Source organism: Ictalurus furcatus, chromosome 10, assembly GCF_023375685.1.
Source record: "Ictalurus furcatus strain D&B chromosome 10, Billie_1.0, whole genome shotgun sequence".
Classification (NCBI taxonomy): Eukaryota; Metazoa; Chordata; class Actinopteri; order Siluriformes; family Ictaluridae; genus Ictalurus; species Ictalurus furcatus.
This window is the reverse complement of record NC_071264.1, coordinates 6,778,722-6,798,161: the sequence shown is the minus strand read 5'-3', so window position 1 is coordinate 6,798,161 and position 19,440 is coordinate 6,778,722. Positions and strand designations below refer to the sequence as shown.

The 19,440-nt window shown below is 43.7% G+C and overlaps 1 protein-coding gene across 1 annotated transcript in view; it reads left to right on the top strand.

The window, feature by feature from the left end:
* The window catches only part of ly75 (lymphocyte antigen 75), a 40,094-nt gene that overhangs the window by 15,681 nt on the left and 4,973 nt on the right, over positions 1-19,440 (top strand). The window contains exons 5-32 of the mRNA XM_053634923.1: positions 913-1,023; positions 1,558-1,689; positions 1,802-2,002; positions 2,576-2,724; positions 6,913-7,020; positions 7,127-7,215; positions 7,340-7,509; positions 8,284-8,489; positions 8,600-8,742; positions 11,677-11,758; positions 11,892-11,963; positions 12,322-12,442; positions 12,541-12,576; positions 12,653-12,822; positions 12,925-12,986; positions 13,354-13,430; positions 13,545-13,681; positions 13,776-13,881; positions 14,150-14,292; positions 14,419-14,548; positions 14,643-14,866; positions 15,007-15,166; positions 15,318-15,479; positions 17,143-17,265; positions 17,376-17,561; positions 17,678-17,901; positions 18,000-18,180; positions 18,948-19,106. Coding sequence (XP_053490898.1) covers positions 913-1,023; positions 1,558-1,689; positions 1,802-2,002; positions 2,576-2,724; positions 6,913-7,020; positions 7,127-7,215; positions 7,340-7,509; positions 8,284-8,489; positions 8,600-8,742; positions 11,677-11,758; positions 11,892-11,963; positions 12,322-12,442; positions 12,541-12,576; positions 12,653-12,822; positions 12,925-12,986; positions 13,354-13,430; positions 13,545-13,681; positions 13,776-13,881; positions 14,150-14,292; positions 14,419-14,548; positions 14,643-14,866; positions 15,007-15,166; positions 15,318-15,479; positions 17,143-17,265; positions 17,376-17,561; positions 17,678-17,901; positions 18,000-18,180; positions 18,948-19,106 — 3,864 coding nt within the window. The remainder of the gene's footprint in view (positions 1-912; positions 1,024-1,557; positions 1,690-1,801; positions 2,003-2,575; positions 2,725-6,912; positions 7,021-7,126; positions 7,216-7,339; positions 7,510-8,283; positions 8,490-8,599; positions 8,743-11,676; positions 11,759-11,891; positions 11,964-12,321; positions 12,443-12,540; positions 12,577-12,652; positions 12,823-12,924; positions 12,987-13,353; positions 13,431-13,544; positions 13,682-13,775; positions 13,882-14,149; positions 14,293-14,418; positions 14,549-14,642; positions 14,867-15,006; positions 15,167-15,317; positions 15,480-17,142; positions 17,266-17,375; positions 17,562-17,677; positions 17,902-17,999; positions 18,181-18,947; positions 19,107-19,440) is intronic.

Here is a 19,440-nt window from a genome sequence, read left to right as displayed (position 1 = left end):
GCATCCATGACTACTTGCATTCTATGTAGACCAGGGGTTCCCAAACCTTTTGGGCAAAAGGGAATGAATTATTTGTTACCCCAAGCCTTGACCAGCCTACTTTTTTTTTTTTTTTATAAACAATTTCACGGATTTTTATTGTCATTCCACCGACACGTACATGAGCTGGAATGAAATTAAGTACCAAAGGTCCAGTTAAAACCACTAACAAGTAACAACAGCTAACCCGCTCATCTTCCGGATGTACGGGAGATACAGCGTGACGCGTGATTTTATGGCAAAAGTTGCGTTATTCTTCACATACTCACTGTATCTCACGTACATCCGGAAGAAAAGCGGAATCCACTATAAGAGCCAATCCTCTCCGTCCATCCGGTTTCCAAGTCAAAACGTTTAGCCGTTTAATTTGTATTTTCACGCACAGCGACGTTAAACAAAGCGACGAGCTCGTGGGCCGCGTCTCGATTCAAAAACTCTGACCTTACATTCAAAACGTATTTAATCATCCAGAAGCTCCAGACCTTTCTCTAGGTGTGAAAGCGGGCATGAGAGGTTTTTAAATTGCAAACACTTTCAAACTGTAAATCTGTTTAGAATAAGTACATAAGTATGAGATTACAGCGTAGTCTCCGATGTCTCTAATGTTCATTCGTAATAAAAAAAAAAATACTCAAACGAAAAAAAAAGAGGAGGTTTCTCTCGTGATCCCCGTTTGTATATCCGTCGACCCCACCCCTAGTTCGGGAACCCCTAATCTAGAGTTTGTCCCGATTCTGTAACTCTGTGGAACATTTTCCGAGCATGCCGTTTTTTTTCTGAAATGTTTCCTTCGTTAATACTGAATTGATTATGACTGCCACTTTTCAACATTTCAACACTGAAATAACTCGGAATGTATTTCTGCACCTAAAGTACCGAAAGATTTACCCGAGCAGCTGTGGATCGGGCTGAACCAACTGGACTGGATGCAGGGGTGGCAGTGGTCAGATGAATCACCTTTAGTTTATTTCCCCACTGACGAAGGTAATGAAAGTTTATGTTACGAAGCCTTAGATAACAACTGAACTGGTTTTTTTAAATTATTTTTGTTGTTGTTGTTTTAAATCCATTTTAACACAGCGTAGGTTTAAGTTGAAAGTGAAACGTGGCCTGTAGCCCTTTGTATCACAGCAGGCATTCAGATTTGTTGGAAAATGGTGCACAGTGTCTGCTGTTGTTCTGGCTAGAGATTAGTCAGCCCCACCACTTTTGTGTAGTGCAAGTGTGTTAGTCTCTACCCTAAAGACAATAGACTTCTGTTGTTGCCAGGGTCACTGTTGATGTGGATGCGTGTGTGTGTGTGCATCAGTGTGAACAAATCTGCTGCTGAATAGGACCTTTATCCGTTTATGCACATGTATTTTCAAAATGTGGTGGGACAAACATCTGTCTGCCCGAGTCATTTTCATTGTGTGTGTGTGTGTGTGTGTGTGTGTGTGTGTGTGGTTTCATGAGACTATGCATGGTCTTGTACTTTGATTAGCTCTGTTAAAAACGAGTAAACTGTGGTGTTTTCAGTCCAGCACACTTGGATGTCACCGGAGTGTGGGGTGATTCGCCCTAATTTGCGCTTTGGTAGCGAGTCGTGTGACAAGAAGCTGCCGTATGTCTGTGAGAAAAAAGAGGACAGCAGCCAGAGAGAGACTACAGGTGGGAGATAAAAGCATGAACACCACAGTGTCACGGTGTACGACACAATCGATCGATATTTATTTAAGATATCCGTGTTCGTATCTCTCTCTCACTCTCGCTCTCTCTCTAGATAACCAGGTGTACAAGGTGACACAGTGCGAGAGTGGATGGTTCCCACTGCAAGGTTATTGCTATAACCTTTATGGAACCCTGATGACGGAAAGGAAGCAGTACGCAGACGCGCAGGAAGTGTGTGTGAAAAACGGCGCTCAGCTTGCCAGCATCCACAGTGTGGAGGACATGCATATGCTCACCACGCATTTCACAGGAAGTAGGCATTAACCTGACTGACGTACACACAAAGCTACAGGTTCCACCTTTTAGCAAGATAACGTGACGATAAATAGGAACAGTCCATTTATAAACTCGCTTTGTTTTCAGAGCGAATGTTAACGGCTTCGCTTCCTTTGGAAAAAGCACACGGGATTTATTTAACCTCGACTGAGAACGACCTTTCCATAAAAATTTTTGTTCCGTTTTTCAGTATTTACCACATTGTCATTATAAGCTGAAAGACATCAACAACACAAGAAATCTAATTAGCACAGCAGAGTGTAGCCACAAATAGACAGCTGTTTAGGTTAGATACGGTCAGCGATGACATGTTCTCCTGTTTGTTTGCTTGTTTTTTTTATAGCTGTGGTGAATGATCACGTTGGGAACCTATTAGGAGAGACAGCAGTGTAATGTGTTTACAACAGCAGCAGCTTACACAGCTATGGACCGGAGATTTAGGAACTATAAGCACCCTCGAAACCTGTGCAGCCAATATGTTACCAAGACACATCACGGTAGAAGCCGTTAGTGCAGGAAGGAAACTGACCCATGTGTTTGTGTTTCTCAGAGACCCTGAACCCATGGATAGGTCTAAAGGCTGAGAGCAACAGCGAACTCTTTATGTGGGAAGACGGAACCAACGTGTCATTTACGTACTGGGCACGTAATCAACCAATAATACTGAACACCACAAGCTGTGTGGTGCTCTCTGACTTGGTAAGTGGCTCTAATGGACATTTCTATAATTATGCATAAACTACATATATACATACATATTAACACTAGAGATGCACCAATACTAAATTTCCCAGCCGATACCGATAACCGATTATTCAGAGCGATATCGGCCGATACCGATAACCGATAGTTCTGCCTTTTATACCTTCTTTTAAATGAATAATAATTAAAACTCCCGCTTCACTGCTGCAGCGTCCGGAGTAAAATTTGATCAGTGCAGAGATTACAGAGATTACACACTGCAGTTTTATCCTCATTCCACACGAGAGACATCTTCTTGACACACAGCACGAATACGATGTGTTTTCCCGCACGCTTTTGATTGACGGGATATAATTGGCTCTGATCATGGGATGTTTCTAAACTCTCGGCCGACACATCGGTGCATCTCTAATTAATACAGGTAACTTTGAAGGAGAGCATGAACGTTGATTTGAGACACCACTACACAGTTAGTACACTGCGATTAGAAATCGCTTCGCTCCACTAAAGCACCATTTTTTTCCTTTTCTTCCCGCTTCGGATTTACGGCTGTAATTAAGGATCAGCCGAACTCGAATTTGACCCCGTTTTCCGACTTCTTAAACGGTTAGCGCAAGCGGCGTATGAGACGAGCGCAGGAAGTGTCTCAGTTTGTACAGGCGCAGAGGAAGGTGTGTTCACGCCGCAGCACAGTCTCGTGTCTAGCATGAAACCGGGGTAAAAGTGCTGCACGTCAGTATATTAATAGTTTTGCGGTTTGCATCCGGATAAAAAACAGTTTCCAGACTGACAGCTGATCTGCAGTGTGCGTGTGTTTTCGGTGTCGCAGCAAGCAAAGAGCAAAGCGCTTCTAACCCACAGGCTGTGGCGCACCTCTTGGCGCTTTCCCACAACTGGGCTAGGCATGCAGCTGAGCACTGTTAAATAATCCTCTTCGATTTTTGATCTCTCTCTTGATTATTCAATCTCTTTCCATACCTAATAATACGTTTTTAGGTTTCAATGACGTTTATCGTCATAGTATAAATTGACTCGAGCATTGTTACATTTATTATCGAGTCCTTATAGTTATAACCCACATGATTTCTAACTTCATTATCTCAAGAACAAGTTGTCCTAAAAATAAGGGTGTGAATTGAATGATGATGTTCATTTAAAAAAAGAAAGAAAAAGTGGAAAGTTCAGGAATAAAAAAATCTCTACAGCGCCAATAAATAGCCAATTTACATCTAATATTTGAAGAGCTCGATTACACTCGTAGAATAAATCTGTGCTGAGGGGTTTCTGTTTATTTATTTATTTTCCATACGTTAAAGGAGTCCTCCCTGGCTGGAATCAATGTGAGAACCCCTGTGCTAAGATGCACACACTTTATTAGGAACCACGTGGACGGCTGCACATTCATGCCGTTATTTGCTCAGCCAATCGTGTGGAAGCAGCACAATGCAACAAAAATAATAATCATGCAGATACAGGTAACGATCTTCAGTTAATGCTCGCATCAGACATGAGAATGAGGGGGAAAGTGTGAGCTCTGTGTCTGGGGCATGGTTGTTGGTACCACGTGGGCTGGTTTGAGTATTTCAGAAACCGCTGATCTCCTGGGATTCACGCGCACACACTCACAAGAAGTCTCTAGAGTTTACACAGAGTGGTGCGACAAACAGAAAACATCCCCTGAGCAGGCGGAAAACACCAGACTGTTCTGAGCTGACAGGAAGGATACAGTGACTCAAATAAGCACGCTTTTCAACCGTGGTGAGCAGAAAAGCATCTCGGAAGAAACGGCTCATCAAAATCGCATCGGGTTGCAGTCCTGTCAGCCTGACCGGAATCAGAGATTTTTAGACCAGGTGATCCCCCCCCCAATCTTCAACTGTCTAGTTCAGTGGTTCTCAACCACGGGGGCGCAGAGAGATTGGAAGGGGGTGCAAATTGTTTTCAAGAAAAAAAAAAAGGCAGACAGGACATCATTTGTGTACTCGGTGTATTTTATTGCTTTACAAATAGGATGTGCATAAATGAAAAACCCCGCATTCCCTCTCCCACTGTATTTTCTTTTTGCTGGGGAGAGGCGGAGCTTAGCCTGCCTTTTATCTAGCTGTCAGACTTTTCAGACCCTTTAATGATCATGATAATGAGTCTTTATTGGTCACGTATTCATTACAGCACAGTGAAACCCATTTTTGCATATCCCAGCATGTTAGGAAGTTGGGGTCAGAGCGCAGGGTCAGCCATGATACAGCGCCCCCTGGAGCAGAGAGAGTTAAGGGCCTTGCTCATTTTCCTCTGAACTGTGGCTCACTCAGTATTTTGATTGTTTGTTTGTTTGTTTTTACCATTCTGTGTAAACTCCCAGGAGATCATCTTATGATCAGTTTATGAAATACTCAAACCAGCCCATCTGGCACCAACAACCATGCCCCGATCACCGAGATCACTTTTATTTCTTCATTCTGGTGTTTGACGTGAACGTTACCCGAAGCTCTCGTCCTGTATCCGCATGATTTGTCGCACTGTGCTGCTGCCACGTGATTGGCTGATTAGATAACTGCATGAATGTACAGGTGGACAGTGAGTCTACATGCAAATGGAACAGAAGCTGAAAAACATCGAGCAGAGCACAGATCTCTGGCAAAGATCCGCACGCGTCTGCTGAAATAAACGTGTACAAACAGGAGGCAAGTACTGATGGAGACGAACCAGTAGAGTACTTAAATATGTAACGCGCGTGTGCGACAAATTCTTTTTTTTTTTAGCACAGCCGTCATTATTATTACTCCATTATGCGTTCAGTTTAAAATGGAAACGTTAATAAGCTTCACTTCCATGTGAAGAATGACCGGTGTGCCAGCCCACGGCAATGTAAATGCAGTTATTAATATTAATTAGCGGCTCTAAAAAATGTCACGCATCAAGGCGTTTTCAATTCATATTTATTCATACAGTTCAAAACAAGCACATCATAGCAAGCCAGAATACCCTGAATATTGTCAAATGTATCTTGTATTTCCTATTATGAGATCAGATAAACCAGATATATGATTATTAAACCCATTTCTAGACATTTCTACTGATTTGTTTACTAATTTAAGCTTCTTGTAATGGCAGATCTTTTTTTTTTTCCTTCTAATTTTAAATATTTAGTACTAGAAAGACACAAAAATGATTAAGTTTAAGGCTAGTGTAAAAAAAAAAAATCTAAAAACAGACTGGAAAAAAGAATTGATTTATAGTAATCTCGTAATTACTCATCTCATAATGTTAATAATCTCGTAATTACTCATCTCATGATGGTAATCTCGTAATTACTCATCCCATGACGTTAATAATCTCGTAATTACTCATCCCATGACGTTAATAATCTCGTAATTACTCATCTCATGATGGTAATCTCGTAATTACTCATCCCATGACGTTAATAATCTCGTAATTACTCATCCCATGACGTTAATAATCTCATAATTACTCATCCCATGACGTTAATAATCTCTTGATGGTGATAATCTCGTAATTACTCATCCCATGACGTTAATAATCCCGTGACGTAAATAATCCCATGGCGGTAATAATCTCGTAATTACTCATCCCATGACGTAAATAATCCCATGGCGGTAATAATCTCGTAACTACTCATCCCATGACCGTAATAATCTCGTAATTACTCATCCCATGACGTTAATAATCCCATGACATTAATAATCCCATGACGGTAGTAATCTCGTAATTACTCATCTCGTGACGGTAGTAATCTCGTAGTTACTACTAGATCAATTTGCCCATGTTCAAGACATTTTTACTTGCTAACACATTATCTTCACAGTGTATAGATAAAACTAATTAGATCTGCTGATGGGATTTACAACCCATTACGATTCGAGTATTATATTTCTGCGTATGTTACCGACCCAGGCCGAGGTAGCTTCACTGGTTTGCTGCTTCGCTGGTTTTATTCAGCTCAGATCCGTTCGGCTCTTTGATCCGAACCGTATAACGCGATAGAACGTCACCAATAAAATATCCTCATTTTACTACGGGATTCGGCTCAAGTCTGCACCGATCAAGTCACACTTCATAGATAAGTGTGAAGGTATAAAGTGGCGGTTAAAAGTGTGCATACCAGAAACAAGCTCTAACCACCTGTCTGTTGTTTGTTTTTTTTATTTCCCCCGCATACACACACAGATACATACATGGTCTGTAGACTCTTGCAGCGCATCAAAGTCCTTCCTGTGCAAGAAACCCGGCACGGTTAATGCGAGCGCTACAGAAACTAGCTGCCCACAAGATGGGGTGAGACATTGTTTTCCTCTGACAATAACTAGAACTGAAAAAAGGAACTAAGAAGTATAAAGGAAGATTATTATATAACGACTGATTTCTCTATCATCTAATATAGGATTGGAGAAGGTATAAGAATTCATGTTATAAAGTTGACCCTCGGAACGTCTCTTATAAGAACAGCTGTAAACTCATCATTAACGACAGGTGAATGTCCAGCTAAATATGAAATAATAACTCAAACAACGCTTACAGAGTTCAATCAAATGTATGTCCGTATCTCTCTCTCTCTCTCTCATACACACACACACGCATTCTCTTCCTTGTTTAGATTTGAGCAGGCTTTCATTAACAGTCTGCTGAAGGAGCATGTAAGCAGTAAGCGGCAGTATTTCTGGACCGGGCTTCAGGACACTAAAGGCACAGGAGAATACCAGTGGTCCAGCCAAGACGGACAAACAAGCAGAGTCGCGTATGTCAACTGGAAATGGAGAGAACCAGGTTGAGCAAACTTAATGTGGTACAAGTTAAATGTGTTTATTAGAGCCTTTCTGTTGTCGGTGCTACAAACAGAAATGTTAACGCTGATAAAGCCCTTCCCTTCATCTGGCCCCACCCCTTTACATTAAAACCGCATACGCCTCTGAGACAGTGGGCCGCTCGGAACCGCAGGGTAAGATCGCACATGAGAATTTTTTTTTCTTTTAAATTAGGCTCAGTAGTCAGTCAGTCACTTTTCAAAATGAACCTTGCTTTTCAGCTTGCTCATCGCTTTCTGATTTGCTCTGCCATGTTTTGCATCGTCACACACACGCTCACACGACCGCCTCCTTGCGGTCTGCGTGAAGTTTGCACACTCTCCCCGTGCTTCGGGGGTTTTCCACCGGGTACTCCAGTTTCCTCCTCCAGTCCAAAGACGCGCGTTGTGGTCTGATTTGGCATTTCCAAATTGTCCGTAGCATGTGACTGTGTGTGTGATTGATTGCACCCTGTGATGGGTTAGCACCCCATCCCGGGTGTCCCCGGCCTTGTGCCCCGAGTTCCCTGGGATAGGCCTCCGGCTCTCTGCGACCCTGTGTAGGATAAACGGTATGGAAAAATGGATGGAAAAATGTTCAGTAGATAGCTTTTAGGTATAGAAACCCTTTTAAAATGACCAACTGCAGGTTTAATGTGTATACTAAAAGCGACTATATACTATACATACAAATTATGGCTAATATGACCTATAGGGCTTGATGTGTGTGTGTGTGTGTGTGTGTGTGTGCATTATAGCTAAAGAAGGAGGGTGTGTAGCAATGTCCACACGCCCAATGGGTCAGTGGTCTGTGGAGAACTGCACCGAGTTTAAAGCTGGTAGTATCTGCAAGACTCCAATCGCTTCTGAACCTCCTGCTCCAACGTCACCAGCTGACCCTAAACTCAATGACACCTGCCCTCCAGGATGGGTTTCCCGACAAGGAATGAAGTATTGTTACAAGGTTTGTGTGTGTGTGTGTGTGTGTGTGTGTGTGTGTGTGTGTGTGTGTGTGTGTGTGAGAACCCCACGTCAGTTACGCCATGCTGTTTGTCCATGTGTGTGCACACGTAGGTGTTCACCGAAGAGAGAGTGAGTCGTAAGCGCTCGTGGGAAGAGGCCGAGCAGTTTTGCGAAGCGCTCGGAGCTCATCTGCCCAGTTTCACGGAGCAGGAGGAGATGAGTTTACTCCACGATATTATGAGAGACTCTGTTAGGTACCACCCACTCAAACACACGCAATCACACAAACACAGCCGCCTGGGCTTATATCCTGATCCGGAAATCAGACATAACTGCTTTTGGTCGTACAGAAAGTATTCCGACCTCTTAGCTCTTTCTTTATTGGGTTTAAAATGGATTCGATTGACTTTTTTGGCCATCGTCCTTCAAAGATAATGGTGAAGCGAAAACATGTTTTCAAAAACTGAAATCTATCATTTAAAGTATTCAGTCCCTTGTGGCTCAGGCGTTCCAGACTGAGCTCGGGTGGGTCCGGTTTGCCTTGTTTCTCTTGAACTTTGGCAAATTCAGTTGATTAGACGTTATTTAGAACGCCAAACGCCTTTTGTATCCTCACAGTGCACGTGCAAGTGCAAAATCCGAGCCACGAAGTCCAAGAAACTCTCCGTAGAACTCTGCGATCAGACTGCATTGAGACATAGATCTGGTTAGGAGTGTATATATAAAACTATTTCTAAAGCTTTGGATGTTCCCGGTAGTACTGTGGGCTCCATCATTGTGAAATGGAAGACGTTTGGAACCACCAAACTCAGTAACTTGGCCAGAAGGGCCTTGATCAAGAAGGTGAAGAAGAACACCATGGACAAACAGAGCTTCAGAAGTCCTCCACAGAGACCGGGTGAATCTGCCGGAAGGACAACCATCTTAGAAATACTTCATCAATAAAGCCTTGATTGTAGAGAGGCTATTCAGAAGCCACTCCTGAGTAAGAGGCATATGCCAGGCATATAAATGACCCTGAGAGCGTGAGGAAAATGTTTCTCTGGTCTGATGAGACAGAAAATGGAACTTTTTGTGATGTACACGATTCATTTGAAAACCAGGTACTGTTCATCAACTGGTAATACAGTGAAGCATGGTGGTGGTAGAATGATGGTATGGAGGTGCTTCTCAGTGGCAGGGACAGGGAGACTGGTCAGAATTGAGGGAAGGAGGAATGGAGACAAATACACAGAGGTTCTTGAAGAAAACACGCAACCTTAGACTATGGTGAAGGTTCAGCTTTCAGTACAACGATGACCCGAAGCACAAGTCGCTGTATGACGTTGAGTGGCCAAGCCAAAACCCAGACTTGAACCCCATACATCTGTGGAGAAACCTATAGATGGCAGTTCACAGATGTACCCCATCCAATCTGATTGAGCTTGAGAGGATCTGTCATAAAGAATGGGAGCAACTGCTCAAATCCAGATGTGCAGAGCTTGTAGAGACTTACCCAAGAAGACTTGCTTCTTGCCAGAGCCATTGCCTGGTTTCCCACTGACGCTAAGCAGGGTTGAGCCTGGTCAGTACCTGGATGGGAGACCTCCTGGGGAAAACTAAGGCTGCTGATGGAAGTGGTATTAGTGAGGCCAGCAGGGGGCGCTCACCCTGTGGTCTGTGTTGGTTCTAATACCCCAGTATAGTGAAGGGGACACTATACTGTAAAAACAGTACTGTCTTACGGATGAGGTGTTAAACTGAGGTCCTGACTCTCTGTGGTCATTAGCTCAGGACACTTATCATAAAAGATTATGGGTGTAACCCCGGTGTCCTGGTGAAATTTCCCCACTGGCTCTTCCCTATCACAGCCCCCTAATAATCTCCATCTCTGAATTGGCTCCATCACTCTCTCCTCTCCACTAATAGCTGGTGTGTGGTGGGCGTTATGGTGCACTATGGCCGCCGTCCCATCATCCAGGTGGATGCTACACACTAGTGGTGGTTGAGGACCCCGCCCCCCACCCCATACTATGTAAAGCGCTTTGCGTGTCTAAAAAAGCGTTGTACAAATGTAACTAACAAACAAAGTACTGAATAAGGGGTCTGAATACTTACGTAAATGACAGATTTCAGTTTCTGATTTTTAATAAATGTGCACAAATGTTTCTAAACTTGTTATTTGCTTTACCATTATGGGTTATTGTGTGTGTGTGTGTGTGTGTGTGTGTGTGTGTGTGTGTGTGTACTGATGGCCATAAAAGTAAACGTAATACTAAAGCTAATTCATCAGGCTTCCAAATGCACTACATAAGTCCTCTTACTTAACTCCTGAACATTTAAGAGAGCATGAACGGTGAACAGTCAGAGCTAGAGCATGGTGTCTTTCCGAAACGTTTTGAAAACGATAAAGACTGGGTTAATCAACTGTTTTTCGACAGAAATTACATAAGTGCTGTTACAAACTTTGCGCTCGACACTATCTGACATGCCGTCAGCAGGCTTTAAATTTATTGCGTGGGTATCGCATTCCTTACATCTAAGGAACGTGCATCAGCAACAAGTTTGAGTTCATAATAAAACTTCTGTCTTGTCTTTGGTCCTTCGACTTTTTTTTTTTAAATCACAGCGTGCATGTCTATAATAGCCTGACGTACGCTTTACTAATTAAACCAGCGAAAGAAAATAGGAATAAATTCAAATTTTTATTCTTTTTTTAAAAAGCAGGGCTTCAGAGCCATCAGAAGGAAAAAGGAAGCTGCAGAGCTGGCACAGAGCCAGATAAAGTTCTCCCGTTTATAGACGGGGAAATTGTATAAACTCGGGACACGAGTGTGTGTATGAACGCCAGGTTAATATTCATATTTCACGTCATGGTTGATTTTTAAATACTGAAAAATAGTTGAACATAACGAAAGTGTGTAGAAACTCTTCAGTGTCATCGTTTGTTTGTTTTGTTTTGGTTTTTTTTTATGATCGTTATAACACAAATGTACGAGCCGTAAAAGTCTGACAGCAAAGTTGACGATAAAAGTAGCTTCTTTTGTTGTTGTTTACATAGGCATAGAACGTGTCGTTTTGTTTAGCATCTAGTAGCTAACGTTGTAGGAAAAAAAAAAAGTCCACAAAATTTGCATGAGCAATAGTTCTATTGTCTGACTAACTCGCGTCCTGAACACACTGACGGGCTTTATGTTTATGTCGCGCAGTGACGATCGCTACTTCTGGGTTGGCTTAAATCGGCGAAATCCAAACAACGACAACCGATGGGAGTGGAGCGACGGGCAACCTGTGAGTTACCGCTAACGCTAACAACTGCTGGAAAAAGTGCCTGTATAGTTTATTAGCACGACTCTTTAACTAACAGTCAGTAGTGCTTTCTATAGCGACGCTTTGATGACGCGTCCGAACCGCTGCGTTACAGGTGTCCATGAAGATATTTCCAGAAGAATTCCATGAGGATGATGAGTATAACCGAGACTGCACTGCCTTTAAGGTGAGCTCAGTGATCAGCAGTATTATCGACGTTAATACGTCTCAGGGAAGGAATGAAACACGACGGGACGGTGTGAAGGGGTGATACAGAGTGTTAATGTTTTCCTCGAACAGCACGTCCCAAAGTGTTAAATTCGTCTTCTACCACAGCAGCTTAACCAACAAAATGTTTTTTATTCAGTGTATTTTATTGTGTTTGCGCTTATTTAATGTTGTGGAAAATCCACAATACAGTTTAGTTCCTGTTGTCACGTATATAACAGCACGGCCCGCTCGTCATGCTTATAAATGAACCGAAAAGGCCGTCCTTGATCATTGCGCATGCTCCGTGTTTTCTGTGGGGGTTTTTTCTTGACCAGTCGCTGAAAAAACGCTACATCCTGCTGTTCGTTTTCCTGACGGCGGAAGGTCCTAATCAGTTTTACCCCAGAGCCTTTCACTGCGACGCTAAGCTGGAGTGGGTGTGTCAGATCCCACGAGGTAAGCCACGCGCAAACATGGAAGAGTTTACGGTACGAGTATTTCCATTCGGACTCAGCTCATGAGAGAAACTATTATATTGTTATTATGTGTTCCAGGTCAAACCCCAAAGAAACCTGAATGGTATAATCCAGGTAGAGTATAGCTTTTTCTCTCCTTCCACGGATGTTAGTGCGTCGCGTGTATTATGATGTTTTCTCCACACCGCAGACGGACACCATGACACCTCGGTGTTTATGGACGGACAGGAGTTCTGGTTTGTAAACCAGCCGAGGTTATCCTACGAAGAGGCGAGCATATACTGCAGCAGCAACAAAAGCAAACTAGCCACACCTCAGACGTTCAACGCGGCCAGACATCTGCACGAACATCTCTATAAGGTATGAGTAGTCACCTCTGCAACCTCTAGCCCCACACAGAGAGGCATACAGCGGTTTTAACGCCGATTGTTGTTTTGTTTGTTTGTTTGTTTTTCTTTGAAGCATGCGGGTATGGAGTATTGGTGGGTGGACCTTCGTGATCCTGGTCCTCTTATTCCTTTAAGGTGAGTAGTATGAATCCAGTTGTTGAATCCAGATAATGAGTCTTTTTTTCGCATACCCCAGCATGTCAGGAAGTTGGGGTTAGAGTGCAGGGTCAGCCATGATACAGTGTCCCTGGAGCAGGGAGGGTTAAGGGCCCAACAGTGGCAGCTTGGTAGAACCGACCTTCCGATCAGTAACCCAGATCCTTGCAGTGCTGGGGCTTGAACCCCCGAGCTTCCGATCAGTAACCCAGATCCTTGCAGTGCTGGGGCTTGAACCCCCGACCTTCCGATCAGTAACCCCGAGCTTTAACTTCCAAGCCTCCACTGCCCCATTGCAGATACCGCAAAAGCAGTATGCCGAACCACTAATCACTGTGTTTTTCAGGCTCGCTCGTCTGCACATCTATCACGCTAAGTTCCTCGGCAGATGTACTTCACTTAGCCCTGGATCCTTCACACCAGGTACACCAGAAAATATCACACTCTTTAATCTTCTCAGTTACGGTCATTGTTATCTTTCCTCTTTAATTAAACACGCCGCCTATAACATGTAGTTCAACATTCAACGTTGTCCAGATTTCCAGATAAGATGCGACGCCAAACAGCCATTTGTGTGCGAGACGTTGAACGTCACGTCTTCAGAGGCCGGAACGGAAGAGCCCCACCCCCCCGGCAAACCATGCGAGGACGGCACGCTTGCCTTCAGGGACAAGGTTTGCCAATGATCTGCTCTGCAGCATGGAGGCCTCGTGACTGGTGGAATCGCTGCTTCTTCATACTTCATCCTTTGTGTTTTGTGTTTTCCAGTGTTACACAGTGACCAAGCCTCAGTTCCTGAGTTTTAAAGCGGCTAACGAGCTGTGTCATAGCCTGAGGGGAACGCTCCCGTCTATCCGAGACCAAGCCGAACAGGGTGAGCGTACTTGCTGCACGGAGTCCAGCTGTTCACTTTTCGTCATGATCGTGACGTGTATCAGGCCATGGTGCAAATGCATTATAACCGTACAAAATCGATGCACGTGTGTTTTTGTTATATGAACTGGAGTTCAATCTAAGACACGACAGTAAATCCCGGAAACGTGGTTCTTCCACGAGTTCCTCCTGCCGTCGGGTTGGTTTTTTTAACACCTCTCCATCGCTTGTTCAGACTAGCACCAGTGTTTGTTTGATTGTGTCTTCAGACTTCATCACCACCCTGTTGCCAGGGAAACCGAAAAAGCTTTGGATTGGTTTGAAGGACAATCAGTGGGTGGACAACACGCCAGTGAAGTACCACAACTTTAACCCCTTGATCCACGGTCAACTGCGTCTTATGTACATAAATGCAAGTGTTCCACTGTTTCCGATGTTAGATACAATACCAGTAACTTTTTCATTTAAAAAAAAAAAAAATTCCCAACTTTCTCCGTAGAAAAAGATTCTTACGTACATTCATCTGTTTTTTGTCTAGTTGTTTGAGCAGGATGGCTTGGGGCTGTGTGCCTATGTGTTTAATGATCCCCATTCAGACATGCTGGGCACTTGGGACTACACTTCCTGCACTGATGAGCAGAGCGTCGCTATCTGCCAGCATTATGCAGGTAGGCCATCTTTGCCCTTTTTAAGATATTACGATTTAGTCAGCAGAGATAATTTTTATTTTTTTTTTATACTTATTATTATTTTTTTCCCCAGATAAGCAGGAGGAACCTGGGGTGACTGAGGGTGAGTTCCAAGCCAACAATAACACGTTTAAGGTGGTTTTGAAGGAGAACGTGACCTGGTACGATGCTCTGGAGTTATGTAAGAAGAATGGCATGGACCTGGCCAGCGTGGCTGATGCGTACCAGCAGGCTGTGCTCACCGTACACGTCAGCAGAGCTCGGGAACCGCTCTGGATCGGACTGTTCAGCGGAAATGTAAAAGTCTCCTACTCGTGCATGTACACACACACAAACAAACCCCGTCGTAAAGTAAACACAACAGCGGCAAGGCGCAACACTGTAAATCTGTAGGCTCTAATGTTTCAGGTTTGTTCCTCTTGTTGTGTTTTGGACAGGACCAGCTGTACCAGTGGACAGATCACAGTCACACTGTGTTTAGCCGCTGGGGCTCAGAGGACGCTGCAGGGGGATGCGTTTATCTGGACAGCGATGGCTTCTGGAAGGCCACAGAATGTGGGGAGGAGCTAAACGGGGCTATCTGTCGCATGCCACAAGGTCCGAACATTTGAAATGCTTGTTCATAAACTCCCCCCCCCCCCCAATCAGGGATTGATTCACTATAGAAATCAAATGATTAATTAATATTAAGCATTATAATTTACATTGAATCCCTCTTTTTTTTCTCCTTTTTTAAAAAATAAACTAGACAACATCATCAAACCTTCTGACGACACTAAAAAGTGTCCACATGAGAGCAACGGACCCAACTGGATCCCATTCAAAAACAGTTGCTACACGTTTCTGCTCCGGGCCGCGAGATGGCAGGGGCATGACAAGGACAACGAGCAGCAGACATGCCAACGTCTCGGTATGGGTCATACCGAACGAAAATTTACGTTTCCAAAGCTTCCATGTCACTGACTGACTGACCTGCTGACCAACACCACCAACCAACCACCTATACTGATCAACTGACCATCAGTGGTCTGGAGAAGACTTGTACTTTTATAAACATGCACAAAAAAACAACCTCATTCTCTCTTTTTGTTAAGCATACTATCAGCTACGATTGTTTTTAATCCGTACAATTAAAGATTAACTCTAGCTCCTGAGTGGCACAACAGAAGCGTTTGGCCAGAGATCACGGGTTCGAATCCTGATGACGTCACAGCCATCCGAGGCCAGGAGCCGACCGGAATGACTTTCTCTTCCTTGTCAGTACGTTTACATGGACAACAATATTGCGATATTAACCCGATTAAGACGATACTCTGATTAAGAAACTCTCATGTACACAGCGATTATTGACGACCTTAATCCGATTAAAGTCATACTCGAAGTGAACACAAATCGTATTAAGACGTGTGGAGTATTAGTACTGTTTTAGTCGCATTACAGACATGTACACACCTTAATCACACTTAACGTCGTGTGAGAGTTTTCACCGCATTGTGCGACAGGACACGATCACACACGGCAGCGCTCAACCGTTTGACGGCAAACAAGAGAGCACGGCTGCGTCCCAAACCACGTATTTACCTACTACATAGTAGGCGAAATACATGTATGTCAGCTACTATACAGTAGGTAAGTACGCGGTTTGGGACGCAGCCCACGGCTTCAAGCAGTCATCTGTTTGCACGTACAGCACGACAAATAATTAACTGCACTTGAAGCTTTCGTAAAAATTAAAACTGAACCACCCAAAACTGTATACGGTCCCATAACGAAGACCAACTGTACGTCGATACATGAAATTCTGGAGGGAACGTCGGACGGCGTGGCGCGGGGACGTAATGACGTGTGACGTTAATCGATCTGTGTTCTATAACACGTAAAACAGGAACATGAAAGGAATATTCTAAAAGCGTCTCATGTAAACACCTTAATCAGAATATTGTCTAATTCAGAATAAGGTCAATAATTAGATTACTGCTGTCCATGTAAACGTAGTCAGTGACACTACCCAATTGTGGGCATCTGTGAGCTCATGTATGCTGAACAAGGCAGATAGCACTTTCCTCTGAGTGTTATGCTGCACCATGAGCAAAAAAAAAAAGAAAAAAAAGTGTTTGGCTGGGTTCACGTCAGGTGACGTCATCCCAACGTGCGTTCAGCCAACGCCTCCTTCGATTCACGTGCGTCGAACACGAGCACAGCTAAAAGGTTTCGTTTACCAGCAGACGTCACCGTGAAAGACCATGCAAAACAATTTTGTGCGAGTGTAACGTCACCAATTTGAGTAGTTTTCCATAACAAATCATGAAGTAACTCTCCGAAATCCTGTATGGACTGAATAAAATCGCTAAATATAGCAAAGGGGAGAAAGGGGCTGTTTTTCATTTATATTACATGAGTAACCTTTAGTGGACTGGCACCCTGTCCAGGGTGCACCCCGCCTTGTGCCCGATGCTCCCTGGGATAGGCTCCAGGTTTCCCCGTGACCCTGTAAAGGAGTAAGAGGTAGAAGATGGATGAATGGATGGAGTAACCTTTAGTTTTTTTTGTTTTTTTTTCTTTCCTGACCTCAGTTGGAAATGGTGACCTTCTGACCATTCGGGATGAAGAAGAGAATGAATTCATTAAAAACCAGCTTCAGCCATTTAAAGACTTGGCATCGTTTGTGTGGCTGGGGATGTACAGAGACAAGAAAGGTACTCGTAAATCTAGACCGTTATAAGAATAATAATTCTAATTTAGTCTCGTTTTGTCTGCTTTTAATGGGTTCTTATAACTCCCACACGACTTTTCTGCTGTTTTACAGGCGGGAAACTGAAATGGTACGACGATACCTACGTCCAGTACTCCAACTGGAAAAGTGGAAGACCGACAGCCACGGAGCACTTCATGGCTGGTCTGAGCCTGTCTGGAGAATGGTACCTGTTTGAGCAGGAAAGCCTCTTTAAACATTTCAAGCAGAGGACCATCGTGGTTTGCAAAATTGAAAACAGTAAGAGTTCACAACAGTCACGGTTTGATCTTTGAAAGAAGGGGGCGTGAATTCAACGCCTCTGATTCAAACCACCTGTAGAGACGTTTTTCAGAAGCTGTTTGTTTCTCTTAAAGATCCCAAAGAGGAGTACCGAAAGGACCCGACTGATGTGAAAACTCCGTCTGGCTATAACTTCCGCTTGGTTGCTAAGAAACTGAACTGGTATCAGGCCCTGCAGGAATGCGGAAGTGACGGTGGCCATCTTGTTAGCATTCACAACGAAACAACCAACCGAGATATGGCACTGATCGCTCAGCGAGACGGATTTCCTCTCTGGACCGGTCTTTCCAGGCTAGATGTAAGTAAACAGGTCTAGACTGTTTTTTCTGTTTTCAGTACATGGTTGTAGCGTTTGTCATGTAACATAAGATGAGGTTGTCTCGGATATTCCTGTAGTTCAGCGGTTGGCCTTACGAGTGGTCCGACGGGACGGCGTTGCAGTTCCAGCCTGAAGGCTTTCTGAGTCCGGACTCTGTTTCGGAGGGGAAATGTGTGTACGTGGACTCTAAAGGCAGCTGGACTGCAGTCAGCTGTCTTGCTGAGATGGAGGGTGCCATTTGTTACACCAGCAAACAAAGTAAAATACATATTCCAGACATAAAAGTACATGATATCCTGTAGGCAACTTGTTCCTGATTGTAAATTCAGCATTCTCTTAAACATTATTGTATGTACCTTAAGAAAGGATTAAGCAATTTAGAGTAACAAGCTTTTATTAGGAACACTTGTACACCTGCACGTTCATGGAATTATCCGATCGGCACGACGCAGGAAATCATACAGATACAAGTCAAGCGCTTCAGTTAGCGTTCACATCAAACATCAGAATGGAGAAATTCAGAAATCTCCTGGGATTGTCATGTAGAACATCCTCCAGCGTTTACATAGAATGGTGTAGAAGAAAAAAATTGCCTGCCCTTTTCAAAAGTCTGTCCGGTTTTGGTGAGCCTGTACCCACTGCAGCTTTAGGACAGGAAGGGGAACTCGATGTGGTCTTTGACATCCTGTATTGTGCATCCTGAGATGCTTTTCTGCTCACCATCCTTGTAAACCGTTGTGATTATTTGGGTTACGATATCCTTCTTGTCCATTCTAACCTGGTCTGGCCATCCGACTCTGACCTCTCTCATCAACGAGGTGTTTTCATCCACTCACCCCATGCTTTTTTTCTTTCTCTTTCGCCATTCTGTCTAAACCCTTACATTGAAGAGAAATTGCACGTGTGGGAAATCCCAGGAGCGTGCCATTTTTCTGATTGTCTGAATAAGCAGGCGTACAGGTGTTCCTATTAAAGTGGCAGATACGTGTAGAACTCTCATATATCCTTTTGAATGTTTTTGTCAGAGTCTCAGGTCGCTGCTCGGTCCAGTGTTAACTGTCCTGCGAGTAACGGAGATGTTTCCTGGCTCCAGTATAAAGACCACTGTTATGCCATCGTCAGGACCCTTTCCAACTACTCGGTCTTCTCCAATAACCATGCGCAAAATGTCTGTAAGGAACTGGGTATGTATTTGCATCTTAAAACCCGTTTCGAAAGGTTTTACTTGGGGAGCTCGGATTTTCATCTCCTTAAAACATCGCATTTAGGCTTTTTATTTAGCATTTGAATATCAGTGAAAGCAGCGGTGCAACACTAAGCCTTTCCTTTGCAGGAGCAGAGCATTTCTACTTGCAGGGGAAAACAGTGTTGAACGTTTTCGATCGTATTGACATTACGGTTCCGCCTCCGTATAGTTTGACCGAAAATAAAATCGGCTTGGTATTCATTATGACTAGCTGCATAGGCACTACATCACCGTTACATCGCACACTATGTATGCACTCTATGTCCAATGGA